The sequence below is a fragment of the Canis aureus genome, chromosome 8, assembly GCF_053574225.1.
Source record: "Canis aureus isolate CA01 chromosome 8, VMU_Caureus_v.1.0, whole genome shotgun sequence".
NCBI classification, from domain to species: Eukaryota; Metazoa; Chordata; class Mammalia; order Carnivora; family Canidae; genus Canis; species Canis aureus.
In genome coordinates, this window is record NC_135618.1 from 45,196,736 (window position 1) to 45,220,755 (window position 24,020).

Here is a 24,020-nt window from a genome sequence, read left to right on the forward strand (position 1 = left end):
TATGGGCTGATTTAAATGAACTGTGGACAGACAGGTTTATTTATTTTGTAACGTTTTCAAGGCTCTGAGACATATATCCACTGATCTACATTCTACACAATCAAGACCAGTATCTGAATATGTGATTGTGTTTTCAACAGATAGTTCCGAGTCAGAGAGAAATGAAAGATGTTAATGGCTGGGGCAGGGGCGGGGGCGGGGGGAGGACTGAATTGAAATGATTCAAATAGGACTCACTCTGGAGTGTGCTGATGGAGCTACATGGAACTGACCAAGGTCCTACCTGGTTCCATCCTTTGAGCAAAGACAAATAGCTACAATTGCTACAGTTCCCTATTAGGAAAACAGTAGTGACCGTGACGTTCACATACCTAGAAAAGCAGAAGGTGAGACAGTGCCGTTGCTTCTTGAAACCATGACACTGATCCCTGTCTCCACGAAGGGCACAGAGAAATCCACCACTTCAGAGCGCTCCTCATTGATGGTGAGGGAGCCAACGGCCATGACCGCCCGGTGGTAGACCACCTGTATGCAAGGCAAAGGAGGACAGGGATTTAATTTTTCCTTCCCACCACTCCCAAGCATCGCAGGTGTAGAGGCCAGATGGGAGCCCGCAGGAGGAAGGCCACTTACTTCGCCAATCATCCCGTTCCACACGTTGTTGACTTTCTTGCCATGCTTCCCGTTAGTCACCAGATAAAGGTCGTAGGTGAACTTCACGGTGCGGGAAAGCTTCTTCAGGATATCGATGCAGAAACCTTTGCAGCATTTTTTAACGTTCATTCCCTCATTGGTTGAATTGCTGTAGAAAAAACCCCGAGATCGTAGAGTATTAGCACCGCAAGATTTGTTCATAGTCATTACCAAACACACTTCCACTGTTTTCCGTGCGGGAAGCTGAGGCTCAACATGAGGAGGTGGCTTTTTCGAGGACATGCAGTAGTTTATGTCGGCAAAAGTAGAAAGTGTTCTTAATTGTGACAGCAGCCATGACAACGGCTAACTTTTACCGAGTTATTATTATTTTTACCGTGTACCATGCTTCCTAACCATTGTTGAAATAACCTTCAAGGTATTTCTTTTAGTTAATAATGTTTCCCCCATTGTACCGTTGAGAGTTGCCACCTCTTATTCTTAAGTTTATGACACCTACAGCATCTTTAGGCCAGAGTTCAGGCACAGGATCTCAGCAGAATTAAAAAGCTTATGGGAAAATGGAAAAGGGACAGAAGACATGAAATTCTCCACCGAAGGAGGGTTTTGCTTTATCCTATCACCGCAAATAGAGGTTTGCAACCAAAGAGAAGAAATAAAGGTGCCTTACTTAGGGAAGGCACTTTCCTTCCTGAGGAAAATGTGGCTGAGAATCAGAAGACCCAGGATCCACCTGGTGCCTGACTCCATGGACTTAATGTGTCTTGATGGAGTCATCTGTCAAGTGAGGGCTCATTCCTAACACTTTCCCACCCTCCCTATACGGCAGGAAGTATACAAGGTGACACTATGAAATAGCAATGCCCTTTTGCAGGAAAAATCCCTATTAAAATACAGAAGGTACTGCAGTCTTAAAAGCCATCATCACCTACCAAGGTGACATACTTTGCTTTGTGCCAGCCACCTCACTTTATTTACCTGGCCAAGTCCTATTCAAAGGACGTATAAAAATCAGAAATGCCTTTAAAAAGGAAAGAAACAGGGTCTTCCCAATTAACAGCTACTACTTAGATGACTCATGGAGGAAGATCAAGACCTCTCTGGGCAATACACCTGGTCCACCTTGCGCTGGGGCATTTGGTTTAGCTCAACTCCCCGGGTCATGCATGTCATGAGATATGTGCTCTGGATATTCCATGGCTGGCACACCAACACATCGATGGTTACCTAAGCACTACATTGATGTTTATGGAAATCCAACATCACAATAGGAAAATACTTCCATTTCCATATCACAGGGGAAAAAAAGTAGGTTACACAGTGTTACATACAGAACAGTCCTAGCTATATAAAAACAGATGAGCTTATGAAATATCTGGATGGAAAAACAATGAAATATGAAGCACAGCTATTTTTGAATGGTGAGAAATTACTTTTTCTCTTTTTCCTATTTTTAGGTTTTTCCCCCACAAATTAACTGCAGTGAGTATATACTACATATATAATTAGATATACACACACATCAAGTACCATTGATGTCTATCTATGCCCATGAAAGGGGGTAGATTTGACAATGTGACTTTGAGGAATGGAAACAGGTTGCAAAATGCCATAAACATGATAGAAATGTGTCCTAAGTACATTAAACCAATGACATGTCCAAATATGACCTCCTTGGTACCTATCTGTGGCTCATTAAAAAACATGCAAGAGCCAACTCTCTCTTTTTTCCTGGCCACCATGGGCCACACATTGATGCTCCTTCTCTACCTCTTCCCTCTGCTCCCTCCCTTCCTCTATCACAGGGTCTTCCTTCCCCTGGTCAGGATTCCTAGGAGAGTCTGGATAGGAGTTATGAACGCCCCTGGCTTAAGATCCAGGGTCACAGGCACACGGTGATATTCTTTGGCCTCATGGAGAACCTCAGCCAGTTAGTGAGTTGATTATCTCCCCATGTCTCCTAATGCCAGGTTTATTTCTAGATACAGCCATCATTAATACATTTTCAACCAACAAGCCACCACTGAGTACCTACTATGTATAAGACATGCAATTAAGCACTAAGGACAAGGGATGAGAAGACATGTAGCAAATGCGACAGATGAATTTCTCAGATTTCTCAGAGAGATTATGAAAACACAGACCAGCTTGTAATTGGCAACTTTCATTGGTTCCAATCACAGCCCTTGTGTACATGTGAAGGGGGGTGTCACTTGACTATACAAACATCTGAGAAATGGCGCTCGATGCATTCTTTCCCTGCTCCCACCAATCACCCGAAAGTAAAGGTGGCCCATAAAAGTCAATGTGGGGAAACGACTCCAATAAGGAATCTAGTTCTCCAGCTCCAGTTTCCCAGCATGCCCAGTGGATAGGATCGCAGCCATGCAGGTTGACAGCACTGCCACCAGGTCCCAGGTCTGCTCCTAACAACCAAGAAGACACACATGAGTGTCTTCACTAATGAGCCTCAGTTTGCTCACTTGCAAACTGAGAAGGCTGATGCTTACCTTGCAGGATAGTCGGGGAGATTAAATAAAATAAAGCATCTAAAGCACGTCTCGCATAAATGCTTAGAAATACATTTCCTCTCTTCTCACCGACAATCTGACAGTTTGGGGGATTAATCGACAGTGTGGCCATTTCCCCTGACATATCAAGCCAGATCATTTTTCCTCAATTTTCTCTTCATGCCTTAACACCCAACTAACAGATGACGAGAGATGCTTGATTTCTCAGCTCATTTCCTCTTACTTATGTTTTTAGAAGACTGATGTGTGTCCTAAAGACCCCACCATTCACCAGAAGTGAGAGACAAAGAGTTTTCCCTGGGAGACTATCACCAAGAAAAATATAACCATGTTACCTAACAGAATCCTTCTTAGAGCCAATCAGCCTGCCTCAAAGATATTACCTGTAGGAAATGCAATTGATCTGATCTGTGTTAATGTTGGGATGAATGGGTCCCAGTGATTGCCTATGGCTTTCAAAGACTTTAATGACACCTAGATGTGCAGTCAACTTGTCATGTCGCCAAGTGGGGAAGGGAAGCTGTAAGCCGCCACCTCCCACAGCAACCAAAAATGTGCATTTGAACCTGTTAATCTGTTTATAGTCTCCAGTAAAGAAAAAGTCAATTCTTTTAAAGAGAGTAATTTATTGGGGGGTTCATTTTCTCCATACAAATGTGGCTCAGGGCTCACTGCCCTATGTTGTCAGCTCCAAGGCTTCTGATGTTAAAGATTTAAAGCTCCTATTACTGGCTGTGAAGCCCAAGAGGCTCTACTCGATTGGCCTTATTGAAACAAAGAAGGCGCTGCTGTCATAAAGGAGGTCCCCCTACAGAGGGAAGAGTCTTTGCTTTGTGACAATCTCTCTGCTTTCTTCATCTGACCAAGTTGTGCTCGAAGAACGCCCACCCCAATCAATATCTCCTTGGACAACTTTCCCACATTTACCCTTTCTGTCTCCTGCCCAGCTCATCACTCTCTGGCATTGCCCTGGGCTTCCTTTTGTTTCCCACACCTGCTGATCTCTTTCCTCCCCCAGGGCCTTTGCACCTGCTGCTCCCTCTACCCGGAAGGCTCTTCCCTCTGTTCTTCACATGTTCATCATCCTTTTCTACCTCATCTTACACCTCACTGGTGTGAGCTAACGAAGCTCCACATACTTCAAGTTACTCTCTCATCACACTAGTTGTATCTTTCACAAGGTTTATCATAACATGGATATGATGTCCTGGTCTTTTATTGGTTGACTTGTTTTCTTCTTAACTGTGTACACTCCATACTGCAAGACCCTGGTCTTCTCTGTTCACTGATGTATGGTCTGTTCCCAGCACTGTGCTTAATGTATATTTATTTATTGACTAATCTATTCAGAATATTAACTCCAAAGAGGCTCCTCATTGATTAAAAAAAAAAGAATTTTCTGCAAACGAAAATGTGCCTTCAAAATACATTTTGCAATCATATTTTTAAAAAATTATCTTTATCCCAAGTGCTGAGCTCTGGGGATCTGCATCTCGTATAATGACTTACATCAGAATTCAGAATGTGGGAAGATAAGTAGCCATTCACTTGTCTGTTTAAGCATTATCAACACTGGTGTGTCATATTTCATGCTTGTCACTGAGCATACAGACACGTAAGCCATGTTTCCAATATTTAGGTAGCTCATACTCCAGCTGGCGGGGGGAGGTGGGGCTTTATAGGCCATAAAAAAAGGTGATAGAGAGATCCAACGGTATGCACTGAATGTTTGGGTTCCTTTGAATTCATATGTTGAAACCCTAAACTCCAGTGTGATAGTGTTAGGAGGTGGGGCCTTTGGGAGGTCCGGAGGTCAGAGGGTGAAGCCCTCATGAATGGGAGGAGCACCCTTAGAACAAGACAGGAGAGCTTGCTTCCTTTCTGTCTCCGCTCCAGCATGTGATGATACTGAGTGAAGAAGGCCGTCTGTAAACCAGACACCTTGCTGGTGGACTCCCAGCCCTCAGAATTATGAGAAACAAGTCTCTCTTTTTTTTTAAGCCACGTCATCTGTGGTGACTTGTCACAGTAGCCTGAACACACTAAGGCACAGAGACACACCCTGGGTTCTGTGGAATGAGGGACCACAAACTCAACTTGGGAAGGAACTTAAAGTTCACGGGAGAATTATCTGGATGAAAGGAAGGGCTCAGAAAAATATGGACAGGGGTGCCTGGGTGATTCAGTGGTTGAGCATCTCCTTTGGTTCAGGTCGTGATCTCTAAGTCCTGGGATCGAGTCTCCCATCAGGCTCTCCTGCAGGGAAACTGCTTCTCCCTCTGCCTGTGTCTCTACCTCTCTCTCTGTATTTCTCAACAATAAATAAATAAAATCTTTAAAAGAAAAGAAAATATGGACAAAAATACTCCAACGGTAGGCCTTTTCCTTTGGCAAAATCCCCACAAGGATGTGTCTTTATTTGTGTTTGCACTAGAAAGACTAGACTCGGGGTCGTGGACTTGGTCATGAAGCTTTATGCTTCCCTAAAAGGCTGACAGGTTAAGGACAAACTTCACCAGAAGCTCTCACAAAAACTGTCAGTTCTTCCTTCGATTGTTAATAAAAGAGGAAACGGCACAGATGTGATACTGGCTTACTGTCGGTGAGCTAGGAAACCACCAGAAGGGCAGGTCTACACTGATCACATCAGAAAGTCATATGGAAGGTGTACAATGACCCCCAGCTGGAGAGAAGTTTTCAAAGTTTTTGAAGAGTTTGTATCTGGGATATATATTAAAAAAAAAAAAAAAAGATGGAAGGGAGTAGATGGATGTGCAGGGTTGGAGGACGAATCAGCCAGAAAAATAAAAAAAGTAATAATAATTTAAGGTGAGACTGAAGGGGAAGTTTGAGTCAGCACAGTGGTTAAGAATATGGAGTTGGACGGAGCAGCGTCTGAGTCCTAGCTCATCCGTTCACTCATTGAATGGCTTTGAGCATTTTTCTGAATCTCCCCATAACTCAGTTTAAATACCTAAAGCCACTTACCTCCTATTGCTGTTGCTGGAATTAAATGAAAGTAAGCCACCTGGCGCAATTCCAGTTATTTATTTCAGTCTTTAAAACACCCCTAATATCATAGATCATCATACAGTATTATAATGGTCTATTTTATATGACATTTTATTATGGTATTATGGACACCACCGTTGTCGATGACACCGGCTATTTGTAAAGGATTGGGTGCGTTCACCCAATGGCCTCCCCAGACTCACTTGATCTTGACGAACTTCCGACACGGCACGGTGTTCCTCACACATGTCTCGGTCAGCGGGTCTATGTCTTCCACGATGACAAAGGGGGCTTCCTCTAGGGTGACGATGCTCAGATGGTTGTCGTCTGGCTCACAGTCTGAGAAGGATTTGTACCTCGGCCACACGGCATGCCTCAGGCTCAGGCTCTGGTTCTCCCACTTGCCCACCTGCATCAGAAAGACAAAGGCACATCTGTGCTTTCTGGCAGCGCCAACTTCTAGAAAGGTGAGTCCTTCCCCATAAGAGGAACGAGAACCCCTCCTGATCCTCAGGGCTTTGCTGCGACCTACTTCAACATATGCTTCTGTTTATATGCTAAGAAACATAAGGATAAAGGGAAAGCAGAATATTGGGCAGTCTCCATGCCCTGGCCTCCCCCAGGCTAATGAATACGGTGGTGGCGCCCATGCATGGAGAGGAGTAGAGCTTCCTCAGGCGACCCTCATGTCCTGCCAGAAGTCGGGGACCCCTGATGTCATGAGAGCAGCAGGGGCTTTCCTAATCAGATATGTCTTGCCTGGGATCGCCACCCTCTGCCACTTTCTAGCTACACAAACCCGGGGAAGCTCTGAACCACTGTGAACGTCTGTTTCCTCCTCTGTAAACAGCACACCTCCACCTGCTTTATAAGGACCTTGTGGCGATCAAATACAATGATCTGTGAACAGCACGCAGCCCAGTGCCCGGCACGTAGCAGGGACTCCATACTCTTAGGTACAGGAGGGAGATGGGGAGGAGATATTTTTAAAGATGCTAAAGCGAAGAGGAAGAGGAAGAAGATGATATGGAAAAGCCAAAAAAAAAAAAAAAAAAAAGGCAGGAGGATTGATGGGAGAGTCGACACAAGGAGGACGCACAGGAGAGGAAATCAGGAGTGTCACATCGAGCTCAGATATGGTTCTATTTAAGTTGCAAAGTAACGTGAGCTGTTATTAATCTGGCCCGGAGCGGAGACTTCCAGCGCTCAGCACTGCACCAAGTCCTGTCAAAATAGGATCGATCTGTTCCCTCTGAGCAGCAGTCGGCATGTTAGTGAAATCAGATTGAAGGCTGTATGTTTTGAACCTTGATTTTATTTGACAGCTTATTGGCACTATTCATATACACACCGGGGAGGGAAAGCTGCTCCTAGCATGGCGCTTCCTCCTTCCTCCCGCTCCCAGGCGCAATTGCTTGACACCACAGGTCAGCGCTTTATTTGTAATACCAACCTCAAGGAAACACCTCGTCTGAAAAGCTAAGTGCCAAGTCCGGGCTTGTCTGTGTTGACGTGACTCACTGACCTCCCTTCCTGTAATGTGAGTGTCGCCAGAAATGAATTTCAGGCCCGTAAAGAGAATTCAGACACGCCGGGCACCCGAAGGGGTGATGGGGTGGGAGGAGATGCTCCCTCAGATTGCCTTGTCATTTGGACCTGGAAAATGTTTGCTGCTCTTACTGAAACATTCCACGTGGCCGATTACAAAACTGTCCGGCATCGCTGATACCCTCCCTTTTAAGACAGGAAAGGCAATAGAATGATTTGGTCAAACAGACACGTTCATCTCCCCGAGCTGAGATGTGTAACGCAGGCTGGAGAGAATGTGGAGCCCATCAGATTCATTAGTCACTCAACGCGGATTTACTGAACACCAACTATGTGTGTTTGGTAAGTTCGTGTTGAGTGTGAAGGAAGGGGTCAGATGATGCAAAGCCTTGCAGGTCCTCATAGGGAGCTGAGACCGATGATGGATAAAACTGAATAATCCCTGCCTTGGCAAAGTCACTTGACCTCTCTGAACTTCACGTTCTCTACCTGCAAAATGCAACAGGATGTGCCCTTAAGGACTGTAAGGAGCTTCGTTCGGGTGAGCCAAAATGTCCAGGAAGTGTTGAGCCCGTAACATACACGGTAACTGCCATCATTTTATTATCGCTGTGGTTTGCATTTAAGACTTTGCTCAAATATCAACTGACCTCTAAGGGCATACCTGCCTTCCCTAGTAATAGAGAACTTTGCACCTGTCCACCCCAGCTCTTTGGCGCTATAATTATGACAGTGTCACTTTTGAGCTCTCCTTTGTAGTCAGGAAATGTATCGATATTGCCAGCTACTCTGAGCCCTACAGATCCCCAGGGTAAGGGCTGTTATTCCAACTTTGCAGTTCAGAGAACTGAAGCTGGGAAGCAGTTGGGACCAGGGCCACACCACAGGGCTGTGTGAATCCAAAGGTGCTTCTATTAAGTGACCCGTGGTAACCATGTTATGGCTCAGAGACCCTTGCTCCCCTGCAGAGACAGCCCTGAAAGTCCCAAGAAATGGAAATTAAGGCAAAGACCATTTAGCCTTTGATGATGTCATTGAGGGCGTCACTGTACCCTCACCTGTGGAGTCAGGCAAAAGTTCCCGCCCAAGGCCGACTGGCTCCTGGGAGAGAGGCCATGAAGGTTTATGAGTTCCTGGAGTTCAGTGACTCCCCAAATCTCCCCTAAGTTATTCTCTCCCTTCTCCTGGCTAAGTAAGCACCCACCAGTCAGCCAAGGAGGCTGGAAGCAAGCTATGAGTGGAAAAAGTTGAACAGAGCCAAAGCCTCTGTGTCAGGGCTGCGCTGCATCTCGAGAGGTCCCATCACCTCCTCTGAGTCCAACAGGCTGTCCAGATAGGCTCCCCAAGTCCCCAAATCCCCGCTCCAGGATTCTATATACCCCCACATAAGGGGTAGGAGGAGACTTTCCCCTTCTATGTGCACGTTCACAAGGGACTATAACTGAGTCAACCCAGTGCTTGTAGACAGGATTAAGAGGGATCCATTCAATCCATAAGGATTTGTGGAGTGGCCACTAGGTGTCAAGCAGCACATGAGACACCAAGGAGACCGTGGAACACGCAATGAAGTTTTTACTTTGCACAGAATGTCTATGCTAATTGGGAAAACAGGCCTGAGTCAGATAATTGCACAAAGACACACCATACAACCTGGGTGGAAGAAAGAAAAAAAAAATGGGTCTAAGAGAACAGATGAGTGAAGGAAGGGGTCGGATGATGCAAAGCCTTGCAGGTCCTTGTAAGAAGATGAGCACTAGGTGTTATTCTATATGTTGGCAAATTGAACACCAATAAAAAATAAATTTATAAAAATAAATAAATAAATAAAATTAAATTAAAAAAAAAAAAAAGCTAAGATTTACCCTACTAGTGTATCTAGTCTGTTAGCCAGGGTGGGAAAGCTGGATGGAAGCCACCAGGGATATGCGTCCATATGTAACCTGCCCGGAGTCTTATGTCCCCCTCAGTTCATCTCTGTCTTCTTTTTCATGATGGAAAATTTTAAACTCATACGAAAGCGGGAGAGTATAATGAATCTCCATGTTCCCATTATCTAGCTGCAATAATTACTAACTCATGACCAATCTCATTTCGTTTATACTGCCACCCACTTCTCCGGTATCATACTGAAGGAACTCCCAGACAGGGTAACATTTCATTCATAAATCCTTAAATCGATTTAAATATCTAATCTCTATTTGCTTAATAATATTATACCCCAACAAGCTATGTCTTTCTCTGATTAGATTACACTTCCCCAGCCTAGGAGGGATTCCACACAGGCAGTGATTGGTTTCTCTGAGGTCCACAGCTTCTAACTCAGGGCCCTGCACAAGAAGAGACTTAATGGGACAGGGACAGCTGTCGATGGAATGAAGGAACATTCGACCTGAATTTTTAAAAACGTCTATGAGTCAGAAGATACTAGTAGACTCGATCAGCCTGTCCATACTGGCCTCAGCTACGGGATCTTGCACTCTGAGAAAAATATTGAAATACCGAACCTGCATTCTCTCCCTCACTCATGCTTCACTTTGACTTCAGTCCCCCGGACGCAGAGCCATTGAGAGTGGCTGCCCAACAGCCTGTGTATACATTTTCCAGACAGAGCCGAGACCATCATGCCAATGCCGATTTAATAGGGGCTCCGGCCGCACTGAGGTGTTCAGGAGGATGGCAAGCTTCAATGGAATAAACTCTGAATTGAGAAGAAACTTCAGTCACACCTCTGGACTTGCCTCAGTGTCCACAGGCACTAAATGGATACAGAATATGAATGCTCCACATGCCTTTCTCTAAAAGTCATGTCCAAGACAGAAGAACCCTGTACCCTCTGAGGACAGTAGTAATCAATCTCTCTCCCTGCTCTCATCTTTGAGCTGATAGTGACTGTCCTGCTATGCTCTAAACTGAACCTTCTCCTGGCTCCCAAACCCCCCCAGAATCGTGCATGCCCCATGGGGCAGAGCCTGTAACTTTAGATCAGCAGTTACTGCCTGACCAGGAGGAGCTGTGCATTCCCAAGCTGCACCACATTTCCTCCCAGGGTAAGTTTTCTTTTTTTTCTTTCCCCCAGGGTAAGTTTTCAATGCATCAGAGCAAATGAAGTGATACAGTCTCTGTTGAACACACGGTCCTATTTCTGAAGCTCAAAGGGAAAATGAAGTCCCAGGAGGCCTTGCTAAATGTCTGGTTAGACATTTAGCAAGGCCTAGTCCACAAGACTAGGACAGGAAGGTGTACCTGTGTGTGTGTGTTGGATACAGGCACCTATGGATCCATCGACGTCCCAGGGATCAGCCTCATCCCTACGGGACCCTTCCCTTCTCTCCCTCACATGGAACAGAGGGAAAATGTTCAGAATCATTAATACCATGATCTTCAGAAGAGTCAGACAGGTTCAAATCCCACCACGGCCCTTAGCTATGTGACCATGTGTGAGTCACATGATCTTTCCGAACTTCAGTTTCCCCAACCACCAAATGACAATATTTCAATTTTGTCATTGTGAGGGTTTTAAGTGACACAATGATGGCAAATGTCTCTGAATACACAGTTCCTGGCGCACAGCAAGTTCTCCATATGTGGCACTATTATCATCGATTCAACATCTTTTAAGCCTCTCTTTGGGAAATCGGGAAACCTCTGCATCAGAAGCACTCACTGAATTCCCATGACAACATGCCTTTGACCTTTAATCTCACTGGGTCTTGGTCTCCTCTCCTGTAACAGAGAGATGGGGGCTAAGGGTAGACTGATGATCTCTATAGTTTTTGGGACCCAAGGTTCTGTGCCAAGTGCAGGAAAAGTTGCCCTCTCAGCTTGCTCCTTACTGGGATCAGGGCAATGACTAGATCATTAGGAAGCGGTCAATGATGATAGCGTGGCTCACAACTTGATGTTTAATTCTGGAGAGTGGCCACGTGCCACCAGAGGCCAGGGAAATGACATGCCTCACTCTGAAGAAGACATGATGGTTCTGAGAACCAAGCTGGAAGACCAAGAAGAAAGAATGAGGTCACTAGAGCCTTCCTAGTTGGGAGTTCTCTCCTGCACAGGAGCTGGTACTGCTCAGACGTGAAGCTTCTCTCAAAGCTGACTCTTACTCATTCTGCACAGAGGAGTGTGGGTTCAAATCCTGACTTGGCCAAGTCCTAGCTGGGGCAAGTCAGACAATAAGGATCAAGTCAGTCGTTAACATTTATCAGGTGCTTTACTATGTGTTTCCAGGCTCAGCGCTGAGAGTTTATCATGTATTATCTGACTCAAATCTCAAAGCAACTCTAGGAGGTGGTGAATGACGACTACACTTATTGCTTGGTGGTAAAGTGAGGCTCAAAAAGATGAAGTATCTTGCTTAGGTCACAATGTAAAGGTCAAAGCAGGAATTTAAACTTGGTCAGTAAAGATGAGCACTGCTAGGGATGCCTGGGTGGCTCAGTCAGTTAAGCGTTTGCCTTCGGCTTAGGTCAGGATCCCGGGGTCCTGGGATCGAGCCCCAAATGGGGCTCCCCACTCAGCAGGGAGTTTGCTTCTCCCTCTGCCTGCTTGTATGCTTGCTGTCTGTCTCTGTCTCTCTCTCTCAAATAAATAAAATCTTTAAAAAAGAATAAGCACTGCTTCATCTCTACCTTCCTCTATGAAATTTGGTTTCTTCATATCTTAAAGGTAAATAATAGTGTCTACCTTATAGATTTGGCATAAGAATTACATAAGATCCTAAATTAAGTCTTTCTGAGGGCACCTGGGTGATGCAGTCAGTTAGTCAGTCAGTTGAGTGTCTGACTCTTTTTTTTTTTAAGATTTTATTTATTCATCCATGAAAGACAGAAAGAGAGAGAGAGAGAGAGAGAGGCAGAAACACAGGCAGAGAGAGAAGCAGGCTCCATGCAGGGAGCCCGATGTGGGACTCAATCCTGGGACTCCAGGATCATGCCCCGGGCTGAAGGCAGGTGCTAAACTGCTGAGCTACTCAGGGATCCCGAGTGTCAAACTCTTGACTTCAGATCAGATCATGATCTCAGGGTCATGAGACTGAGTCCTGTATCAGGCTCAGTGCTCAGCATAGAGTCTGCTTAAGATTTTCTCTCTCCCTCTCCCTTTGCCCCTCCTGCTCATGCTCTTTCTCACTAAAATAAATAAATAAATATTCTAAAAAAATAAGTATTTCTGTTTCCACTATTCTGGGAATTTTAAATATTAATTCATGTAATTCTAAAAAATAGACTGGTGAATAAGATATTATACTATTATCACTTCATTTTATGGATGAGGGGACTGAGGCATGGGGTTTAAGCAACTCGTTTAGTCCCTGCAGCATGGGTGGGAGAATCAGGATCTGAACCCAGGACTCACTTTTAAATAAGTGAGGAAATGCAATGAGAAGGTTTTGCTAGGGCAAAAGGGGGAGGGCAGGGAGAGGAGAAAACTTGGATAATGCAGAAACCTGACAATCAGCCAGATGATTAAGGTCAATTCCAACAGGGATAGGTCATTTTGATAGTATGTGTGGTCTTCCTCCAAAAGCACATAACCTCACTCTGATCGTTAAGAAAAATATTGGAAATTTCCCAACTTTGGGGCATCTTTGAAAAGAGCTGACCAAAACTCCTCAAAACTGTGAAGGTCATCAGAATACAAGGAATGGCCGGGAAACTGTCACAGCCATGAGGAGTGTAAGGAGACCTTGTGATTGAATGTAGAGGGGTGTCCTAGATGAGACAGTAGGATGGCACAGAAAAAAGACAGTAGATAGAAACCAGTGAAATCTGAATGAAACATAGGCGTTAGTCAACAATAACGAATCAATACTGGCTCATGAATTGGGACACACACCATATTAGTGTCAGATGTTAGTAATCAGAGTAATGTGAGGCATGTGAGAACTCATTGTATTGTTTTCTCAATCTCTCTGTAAATCAAAAACTATTCAAAATACAAAGGTTAATTTTTTTTCTGAATTCGAAAGAGAGAATTTTTAAAAATAGCACATATACTCTCAGAGAGACAAGAGTAGGAGAGTTGCCACAAGTGTGAACTGTGGAACCAGGTGTCCTGGCTTCAGATCCCAGCTGTGCCACCTGGACATACAGTTGACCCTTGAACAACATGGTTTTGAGCTGTGTTATATGCAGCTGGTCTTTGATCAAGACAGCATGGTACCATAAGTGTATTTCCTCCTGCTTGTGATTTTCTCCATAACATTTTCTTTTCTCAAGCTTATTTTATTGTAAGAATGCAGTACGTAATAAATAGGACATGCAAAATACATGTTAATCAGCTGTTTATATCATCAGTAATGGTTTCAGTCAACAGTAGGCCATTAGTTGTGAAGTTTTTGGGGGAATCAAAAGTTATACTTGGATTTTCAACTGCATGGCGTAGGGGGTAGGGTAGGCACCCCTAACCCCTCTGTTCAAGGGTCAGGTGTATTGCTTGCTGTCTTTCTGCTTCAATAGCATCATCTGAAAAATACAATGATGATAGTAGTATAACTCATGTTTTTGCTGAGAGGACTAACTCGGTTACTCTATGTAAGACACAAGGAGAAATGGCCAGCCCAGGGGAAGGTGCTGTATGTCTTTTGTCGTGGCTTAAATCAATGACCAAAAAAAAAAAAAAAAAAAAAAAAAAAGCTTTTAAAGGGGAGTTCATATTGGGGTGCCTGGGTGGTACATTCAGTCAATCAGTGGACTCTTGGCTTCAGCTCAGGTCATGGTCTCAGGGTCATGAGCTGGAGCCCTGCATCAGGCTCCACACTCAGCAGGGAGTCTGCCTCTGCCTTTCTCTCTCTCTTTCTCAAAAAATAAACAAATCTAAAAAACTAAATAAGTAAAGGGGAGTTCATATCATTTCATGTTCTAACTCCATAAAAACATTTCTACTTTTTTTCATAAAGGCATTCCTGGATACTAACCTGAGTTAGTTTTTTTCCTCCCCCACAGCAGGGATTTTAGCAACATGTCACCATCTTCTCCACATTTCGCCCTAGGGTTCTGTAACAACCTTCTGCTTCGTGCATGCCCATTGTCAGTTTCCCGTGTTTTTAGGTGGCAGCATGTTGGCTTTCCTTCGTTGAGATCCCTGACTCTAATTTTGAGAACAGGCACGTGGCCCTTACATGGCACATCTGTGCATTTGGCCTCTGAGCCATAGTAATTTCGGCTCAGGAATGTGCATGTGACCTAGGCTGAGCCAATGGGAGTTTGTCCTGGGACTTTTGGGATGATTAACATAGGGTGGTCATGATGGAAGAACCTATCAGAGAAAGGCTGCAGAGCTAAGCAACAGGAGACAGCAATAAAATCTGAATGGCATTGCTTGAGCTCTTACAAAAATAAAAGCTGACATTCACAAGGCACTTAGTATGTATTAGGTGCTATTCTTAGCACTATTTTAATTCTTATAAATACTCTACACAGAATACATAGGTGCAAGCAGATGATTTTTACCTCTATCATGAATTTTTTAATAATTAAGAACAGTCCCAAACCCACCCAAATGTACTGTGTGGGAGGAGGAAAAAAAATCTTTACCTTCAAAATAAACTGGATTTTGGTGATAAACCTTTGAGCATTTTCGGCAAATATACTGAAGTCTTGAGGACAAAGAAAAATAATTGACCTCTGATGGAGAAAAGCGATTCTGTTAAAAAGAACTATAAAAGGGGGAAATTAACTTTGCAATGATTTTTTTATCCATTTTTATTAATAAAATTTAAATACAGTGCCTTTAGAAAGCTAATTGCTCTTCAGCTCTTGGAAAATGTTTTCTGAAAGGGCAGTGATTAGTTATCAAAATGTTCAGCCACTATTTTCTTAGAGCAGAGATAATTTCATGTCCAGAAATTGTCATAAGTTAATGTTCACCCCTTCATGGCTGGGTAGATTCAGAGAGATGTCACAGAGGCCGTACGGGGCTGGAAGAAATTAGGTTAATAGGTGTTTGTGGCTCTCCTCTCAAAGAGCTGTGTTTGATTTTTATTTGATCTGTTCATGAAATGCTTGCAAGAGACAATTAAAATCTCCTCGTAACTGGTCTCCTGAGCCACCCCCTAAAATCACATCAAAACACCAAAATCATGCCTCTACCCTCCCTCAAATCTTTCTATGACTCATAGAGCCCACAGAATCAAATGCAGACTCCCCTTAAGATGAATGGACTAACCAACGGATCTCACCACCTTCTCTGCTCTCTGCTTGCTCTCACTTTTCCTCTCTCTCAGACGCCCTATGCACACTCTCACACATGTAGGCATCCGAATGCACATATACTCACACCTACACATACTCATCTATGTGCACATGTACAGATATACATATCATTATACCAAAACATCTATACATAAACCCAAAGGCAAACCCACATCTATACAGACACATACTAATACCTGCCCAAACTTGCCATACGGCCATAGATGCACTCACATCCACCCACACATGCACAACTACACAGCTACACAGACATTGCACACACACTCACATGTCTACACATCCACAATACTAAGCCACAACAGTGCATACGCTTTCTGCTTCTCACCAGACACACCCAGGCTGACACCCACTTCCTTGCCTTTGCCAGCACTATTCCCTTCTCCTTGTCACCTCCACAAACTGAAGTCCTACCCGTGCTTTCCAGATCCAGCTCATATACCACTTCTTACATGAAGCCTGATTCTCCAGCTGGAATGCAATTTTGCATTTTCTGGGCCTCCAGAACACCCTCTCTTGCCCTTGAATTCTCTCATGTGTTCATTTATGGCTCGATATGTGCATCTGGTGCTTGACACCATTGCAGGCACTGTAGGAGGCCCCAGGGCTACTACAATCATGAACAGTGCAGGCCTGGCCCCTGTCTTCAGCATTTCCACTCTGGTTGGAGAAGAGAAGTCAAAGCTCAACAGCAATAGAGAGAGATAATGGCCGCACGGGGAGTGAGCACAGGATGAGAGAGTTTCCTGCTCTGGAAGGGGACCAAGAGATACTTCTAACAGGAAGTGACTTCCAACAATGAACCAGAGCCCACGTGTGGCTTGTTAAGGGGTTCCATCTTTATTTAGCCTTAGGATATTTTTTATCAGGGGAGGGATAAAACCGGTCTGATGGATCAGAATGCTTCTTCTCAATGCAGTGCAGAGAAAGGGTTTGTGGCTAAAAGATTTTGGACATGGGGAGATAGGGCTAGGAGGCGGCTGCATTAATTTGGATGAGCAGGATGCAGGACCACCAGGATGAGGCTGGCATGAACTTGAGCTCTCCAAGTGGCCCAATCACCAGAACTCAGAGACTGACTGTATGACTGTGTGGGTATGGGGAAATGAAGGCCCAGTTTGTCTTGCGTGGTAGTTCTGTTAAAGGGTTGACCTGGCCAGTCTTGCGCAACCATGTCAGCCACATCAAGCTGCACCACAGTGCTCACCCACCAGTCAGCTTGATAAATATTTGCTGAATTGAACCTGATTCAGACTGCCGCACACCCTCCATTTTTACTCAGAATTCAAAGGTAAAAGAGGAGAGTAGAGTAGCCTGTTTACTCAGCTCCTCTCCTTGGAGACAAGACAATAGGGATTGCTAAATTAAAAATCAGAGAGGAAATTTATTAAAACCGACAATGGAAGCAGAGTTCACACTATCTAGGCTCCAGGTTGACTGGCCCCGCTTAGCTCATTTCATAACCAAGGGACAAACAGGCTTTAAAACAAACACTTGGCGTGTGCGAAACATCGGAACGCATTTCACTCCAGATAATAAGCAGTGATTTACTCCCAAGCTGGAGAAAATATGAGTAATTAACTCTTCAGGAAGATGAATTTAAGGAGAAAAACAAAGCAAACAAGAGGCCAATTTCTCTCTACCTGAAATATAAAGTCTTTCAAAGGACATGAGATGAATGGTCGTGAAGGGAATCTAAAATGATTTAATGTCCATATTTAGCATAAACAGCATCATCGATTAGCATCACTTCTTGCCTCAGCATGCAAATCTAATGCAAAAGCAAGCTGGTGGCAGCTTTACACACGAGTAATTCTACGTCTTGGGTTGTTCCTTGAAACCAAAAGCAGATCTGAATTTGATTGATCTGGAAATCACAACAAGGATGCCGGAGTCCCAACCATGGCCTAATAGGGAACTGAAATGCACTCTACCTGGAGCACTTTGCAGTTGAGCCCAAAGATTTTTGTTTTAAACCAAGATCCGACCTAAAGTTCATCCAAGGTGGCTAGGGTCTTCTGAAACCAGAAGTCACACCGGAATCTGCTTTCTCCTGCATGGTGTATGTGAACAAGCTTCTGCAAAGAAACCACTGAAGAGCAGTGGGGCCAAACCATTTTGTCTTTGATGCCACAGGGCCTCAGATGGGGCCAACTGGCAGAGTGAAACCAAGAGCTGCTTTTCAGTAATGAGGTACAATGTCTCGTTTTTTTTGGTAGTGTCCCCTTCTTTTGAATGCCTGGGTTTAAATGCCATTATCCAAGGTGGTGGTATCATGAAACTTTGGTGTGAATAAGACCCTTTCCTGGGGGGCTGATTCAGAATGCAGACCTAGATCTTTAGAGTGCCTGCATCAGTAGGTCTGGGATGAGGCCTGAGAGTCTGACTTTTCAACCAGGATCCTAGGGCGTTCTGCTTTAGGTGGTCTGAGGATCATATTTTGGGAAGCACCAAAAGGATCATACCTCTGGCCACCAGCAGGATTAAATCCGGGGAAAGTAAAAGACGGAAATCTTTCTTCTCGGGTTACTTATGTAACCAGTGGCAATTGCCAGCAGATCTAAAATAAGTTTAATCAGCTATTAGAGCCTTAATTAAATTCCTCTCAGTTGAAATTTCAGAATTGCCTAATTGTTACACAGCTCACATTAGAGCAGTTGCTTTTTTTTTTTCCTCCCATAATAACTGCTCTCGAGATAATCTAATATCTTTATGGATAGCAGCATCAACTGTCTTAGAATCCAGCACTGATCTGGTAATTCATGGAGATGAGTTTTGATCGCTGCTATTTCCATAAACAACCTGCATATTTGCTTTCATTCTTCTCTTGAGGTTCAGCCAACGGAAGAAGAGCTCCAAGCTTGTTCAACCACAAATTTAAAAATGAAAGTCTCTGGAATGATGGGCCACCATTTTCTTCAGCAGTTCACTTAAAATACCTCATCCTCCAGAGTCCCTGTGTTCCCAGGTCCCGAGAGAGGGATAGAAGTTCTATTTCTTTGGTTTACTTTTTTGTGTGTGCTCTTAGAAGTGATGTGACCTGATAATTAGCTCAACAGTTAATCGCATTTTCTTTGTCTTCTTTGGCTCTACATCGGAATGATACAACATTAGAAACTTGAAAATTCAGCAAAACATAAAACAGAGCTAGCTTATAATTACTAATTAACTTTTTGCACATGCTCTTGGGATGTATCTGTCGGCCTTCCCTGGGCAGCAGTGATGATTATTAAATAATTAATAACTACAAGAACTGCATTTCTTGATGCCTTTTTTCATCTCACTCTGACAGCCCTGTAAGGAAGAGCCCATCATCACCCTCATCTGACCAGTTGAGAAATGGGGAGCTTACGTGGCTTGTGGCTTGCCCAAGATCAAACAGTGACTGTGACTTGAGAGCCTGGGGCCATTGTCACTGCCTGTCTTGTTCCCAAGGCTGCCATCATATTTGCTTCAGTAAATACGAGGACAGACAGGAGCAGTTTGCTCTGTTGAGGGAATATTCCATGGATCAATAGGAAAGACAGAAAAGAGCCATATCCTGGGCAGCTGGGACTCCTGAGAAGGAGAGAGAACAGCCAGAGGTGGTGGTCTCACAGGTCTCTTTCGTGTATGGCAGTTTTCCTTCCTCAGTTTACCTAATAGCTAATTCTTCTAAGGACCCTGGACTCCTCCATGGGAAAGGCTCTAACAGCAGAACTGTAGTCAGCCCTTACACTGCTACCAACACCCCACATCCAAAAGGCGATTAGAATAATAATAGATCAGGGGGAGAAAAAAATCAACCGCTCAAATGTGAACTGAGTGACAATTAGGTAATTTGGGGATTTCGACCAAGAGGAATGTAATTAAGGCTCTAACAGCTGATTAGACTTTTTCTGTGCCTCTGTGGTAATCTCCAACCGTTACATAAGGAGCCATAGAAGGGAGGATTCCATCTTCCTTTTGTATCATGGTTACTTGGGATGCTGATGGTCAAGGCCTCGTGTCTCCAACTACAGTGCTGCATGGGTTATTATCAAAACTCAGACATAAACTTGGTGGAGATCCTTATAGGACTGTAGCCTTGGAGAAGAAAACCAGAGTGGATACAAGTCTGCAAATTCAGCTCAGAAAGAGACGTGATGGGGAAGGGGACAATCATAGCATCACGTGGGTGGCCAGGGCTGGGGAGGCTTGGGGGTGGGTAGGAGCAGTAGGCATAGAACACTGACCTAAGGAATAGAATAGGCATAGAATCTGACCTAAGGTCAATCCTCTGTAACAATAGCAGGGATAATCACTATCATTTTTAACACCTTCACAAGGACACTTTAGAAATACGCTCATGGTTTCCTTTTTGACCTTCCAATGTACTTTTTCTGGGTAAATTTCAGAGATCAGGGTGGTTTCTACTTGTGAGATAAATGAAATGCCATCTGTAATGTGGCAGAGTAAATAGCTCTTTCTTGATTGTTTTACCTGAATGATATTTAGCAGCTCTCACTGCCTTGGCAGAGTTGCCAGTAAACGTTAGGATGTGGTCAAGAGAGGCAGGCTCAAGCTTTGCGCAGTGGCAGTATCGTAGCCAATGAGGTTTATCCGAGGCGCGATTATTGCTAATTGAAAGAGAGGCAGGCTCAGACCCAGACTGATACCTAGGAGGACAGCTCCTTGGTTGGGATTATCAAGTCATTCTTCATTCTCACTAGACTGAAAATTACGACAAGGCTGGGCATGAATATAGATGGGATGCCTCCTTTTCACCCTGGGTAACTTTTTTTTAAATGAAAACCTTGAAAAGTGGCAAACATTTTGGGCTGAGTGTGTAACAGTTTATAAAAGGAGATAAGTTCCAGGTAATTAAATTGCAGACCAAGGAAGCAAGGGACTTCAATGCATCAAACTTGACTTGAGGGATGGAACAGGCAAAACCTGATGGATTTCCTCACTCAGCATTATGTAAAAAAGCCAATTCCATTTGGATCTCGGCCCTGAACGAAGTTAACCTCATTGACAGTGTCTGCAGAGTTTTAAAATAAGGTTAAAAGACCTGAGGGTATCGATTAGCTGCAAAGCATTTCATCCCCTTGCCCGTGAAGTTCCTGGGTTGTCAAAGTGGGGTGCTCAGAACTTGGTGTCAGGTCTCTGATGGGCATTTGTTCTTCAGTATCTGGGGAAAAATAACAAATTTAAGTCTTTGAGCTGGACGGTTTCCTCCTTCCAGATGAAAAGGGAAAGCCAGGGGTTGGTGCCTGAGGCCCTGCTAGTTATTAGGAGGATGCTAACCTAAACTCCCCATATGTGGGTAAGACCTATTGCCGTGATGAAATGCACTGATCACAGTTCCAATTCTCCTTAGGTGAGACGGCGTTTTGACAATCGTTTTTCTTTGCTCAGCTCAGGCCCCAAACTACTTTGCTCCAGGCTTGTCTGAGCCCTAAAGTCTTCCAGCAAGAGGATGCTTTGAAATACTAAAGCCAACAGAAGATTTAATGGTGAGGAAACAGTAATAAGCTTATCCACAGCTTTGCCCACTATTAAAAACATGATTAGTAGGAGGCAGTGGGGGAGAGGAGGATCCCCTTAGGATCGGCTAGATAAGATTCACTATTTCAGAACACTGAGCATAAGTAACCCTCCACTGTCGATCCAATTTCACCCAAACCAATTATCCTCATCTTGGACACTAATGAACAATTCCAGAGCGCTGTCCATACTGGGACGAAATTCAGATCTTGGTGACCAACCAGGCAGCTACTCAGCATTTCCTGTTGAATTATACTGGCAACCTCATAGTTTAAAAGGCTCTTGGAGTCAAAAGATCCAAGTGCAAGTTCAATAATGCTAAGTATGAGCTGTGTCACCAAGGTTAAATTAAAGCTTTTCAGACCCTCGCAAATTGTTTCCAAAGATTCTGAGCATCAACAACTGATAGGCAAAGCTAGTCTCTAGGCTTTCAGCCACTTAGGGTTGGAGTACATGGATTCATGGGTGACTTTATTCAACAAATGCTTACTGAGTGCCTAGCATGTGTCATAAACTGTTCGAACACTGGTGATACAGCACTTAGTAGGCTCAAAGCTGGGGAACGGTCAGCAAACTGCAGCCCAAAGGCCAACAATACTTGGATAGCCCATGAGCTAAGAATCGATTTTACATTTTTAAGTGGTTGAAAAAAAAATCAAAAGAATCGTATGCCATCACATATGAAAACTGTACAAGATCTGAATTTGTGTCCATAAATAAAGTTTGATTGGAACACAGCCATGCACATTCCCTTATGTGTTGTTTAAGGTCGTTTTCACACTAAAACAGCAGAACTGAGTACTTGCCATCTAGACAAATGGCCCACAAAGCCTACAATATTTACTAGCTGCCCTTTACAGAAAGTGTTTGCCAACCCCTGATCTAAGTTCCTATCTAGAAGAGACCCACTTACTAACCAGGAAAATGAAATAAAAGGCCACAGAATCAGTTTTAAAAAATATATTATGACAAGTGACAGAAGCAGAATGGTGAAATAAATTGGTAGGGGGTGGGCACCAGGAGTGGGAGAGCAGATGAGAAGTTACAGGTAGAGGGTCAATGGGGGGAGGGGGAGTGGTGGTTTGCAGAGAAGGCGCAGAAGTTGGAAAACCAGAATGGGGAGAAGTGACTTCTAGGATGAATGAATTGCGTGGACAAAAGCATCACAGTTTAGCCAAGGGACATGTTTGTTGAAGGAAGTTCAACAAATTGGATGAAAGGTAGTTGCCTGAATTGGATAAAAAGACACACGATATACAAAGGAGATGAGAGAGAAAGAGGGATAAAGGGATACATCAGAACGGGATGACAGAAACCCTGGGATGTTGGGCTCAAATACGTGTATGTTGGAATTTGGTTGCACATGAGTTCAAACTGGCAATTGGCCTTGGGGCCCCCGAAGGATTTGCTCAATACCCAGGGATAATATGGTGACTTTATCCACGTATGGCTGGTTTTTATCATCTCCTACATCTTTTGGAATTGTTGCATTTTCAAATTATTGTATTGTTTCCTTCATAAATACTTTCATACTTGTCGGACCATATGGATCCAGTTAGAGGTCAGTTTTATAACTTCCCTACATTGTCCCCTTCCAGTCCACTTTAGCCATCCTCCCTCATAGGGGGAAATTCACTTAGAATTGCTTGATTTTGATGACTTTAAATTTAGCTAATCCACAATTCCACAATGCCCTCCCTCGGCACAGGTCTTCCCTCGCATCCCTCTGGCATGTGTCCCTGGGGCACTCTATTTTTCTCCAATTGGTCTACTCACTCATGCCTTCACTTCCTCCCTGTTCCAAACTAGTCCTCTTCGTCCATCACATTGCTCGATGTTTTGCCTACCCACAATAATCCCATCCCTGCTCTGTCCCTCTGTCACATCCTCCTGGCATCACCCTCAGGTCATCAATCTAACCACTGACTTGGCTGTAAACCACTGAGTGCAGGTGGGGATCACATAACCACAGAGATCAATATCATTTCAAATGCAAGGAATCGCTCTCTGCCCCAAAATCCTGCTCTCCTTTCCTATCCCATTCCCTAAGAACTATTTCAAACCTTCATACCTGCCCACGAGACTGCAGCTCTGCCAGCTACATCCTCACTCCCGGGTGATGTATCTGTCTCTTATTTCATAAAGTCTTATGGACAAGCCACACAGCCCATAGGCTTACCTGCTGCGGGACACCTGTCTTCCTTCTTCTCTCCTTCACTAATGAAAGAGGCCTTCTCCTCAAGCCTAACACCACCATTTGTCCTCTAGTCATTGTCCTTTTGTGCAATCAAGACCACCAGTGGCTTTCTCAACACCAAATCCAGCAGATGCACATGTGACCTTGAGAGACCCTCCCATCTTCCATGAGTCTCCTTGCTCTGGACAGTCACACTCCTACCCTTTCTCTGCACATTTTACACGTCCTGATCCTCCCCACTGGCCTCAGACCTCCATGTTCATGTTTCTCTTACTGCCCACTCCTTGAGTATCATCGCTCTGTTGACCACCCTCAGATCTGTCTTCCCTCAGTTACTCTCAACTGCCTTCAGGAAACCTC

The 24,020-nt window shown here is 44.2% G+C and overlaps 1 protein-coding gene, 2 long non-coding RNA genes and 1 pseudogene across 7 annotated transcripts in view; 2 read left to right on the forward strand and 2 right to left on the reverse strand.

Annotated features, from left to right (window-relative positions):
* The window catches only part of GRIN2A (glutamate ionotropic receptor NMDA type subunit 2A), a 549,066-nt gene that overhangs the window by 73,686 nt on the left and 451,360 nt on the right, over positions 1-24,020 (reverse strand). For all 4 annotated transcript variants that reach the window (XR_013384909.1, XM_077906606.1, XM_077906607.1 and 1 more), the window contains exons 6-8: positions 6,401-6,606; positions 634-802; positions 372-525 (exon numbers count right to left, since the gene is read on the reverse strand). Coding sequence is in view for 3 of the 4 variants with exons in the window: in XM_077906606.1 (XP_077762732.1) it covers positions 372-525; positions 634-802; positions 6,401-6,606 (529 nt within the window). In the remaining variant the exon portion in view is untranslated. The remainder of the gene's footprint in view (positions 1-371; positions 526-633; positions 803-6,400; positions 6,607-24,020) is intronic.
* LOC144318981 (uncharacterized) lies at positions 14,068-20,131 on the reverse strand. Its single transcript, XR_013384915.1, has 3 exons — positions 17,890-20,131; positions 15,281-15,402; positions 14,068-14,209 (listed from the first exon to the last, which is right to left on the reverse strand). It is a non-coding gene; the product is annotated as an uncharacterized LOC144318981 (long non-coding RNA).
* Positions 20,327-22,171, forward strand: LOC144318979 (uncharacterized). 2 transcript variants are annotated; one of them, XR_013384913.1, is made up of 3 exons: positions 20,327-20,487; positions 20,569-20,793; positions 21,297-22,171. It is a non-coding gene; the product is annotated as an uncharacterized LOC144318979 (long non-coding RNA). The 2 variants fall into 2 exon arrangements; XR_013384911.1 differs by having other exon boundaries at positions 20,569-20,706.
* On the forward strand, positions 20,497-20,565 carry LOC144319853 (U4 spliceosomal RNA; annotated as a pseudogene).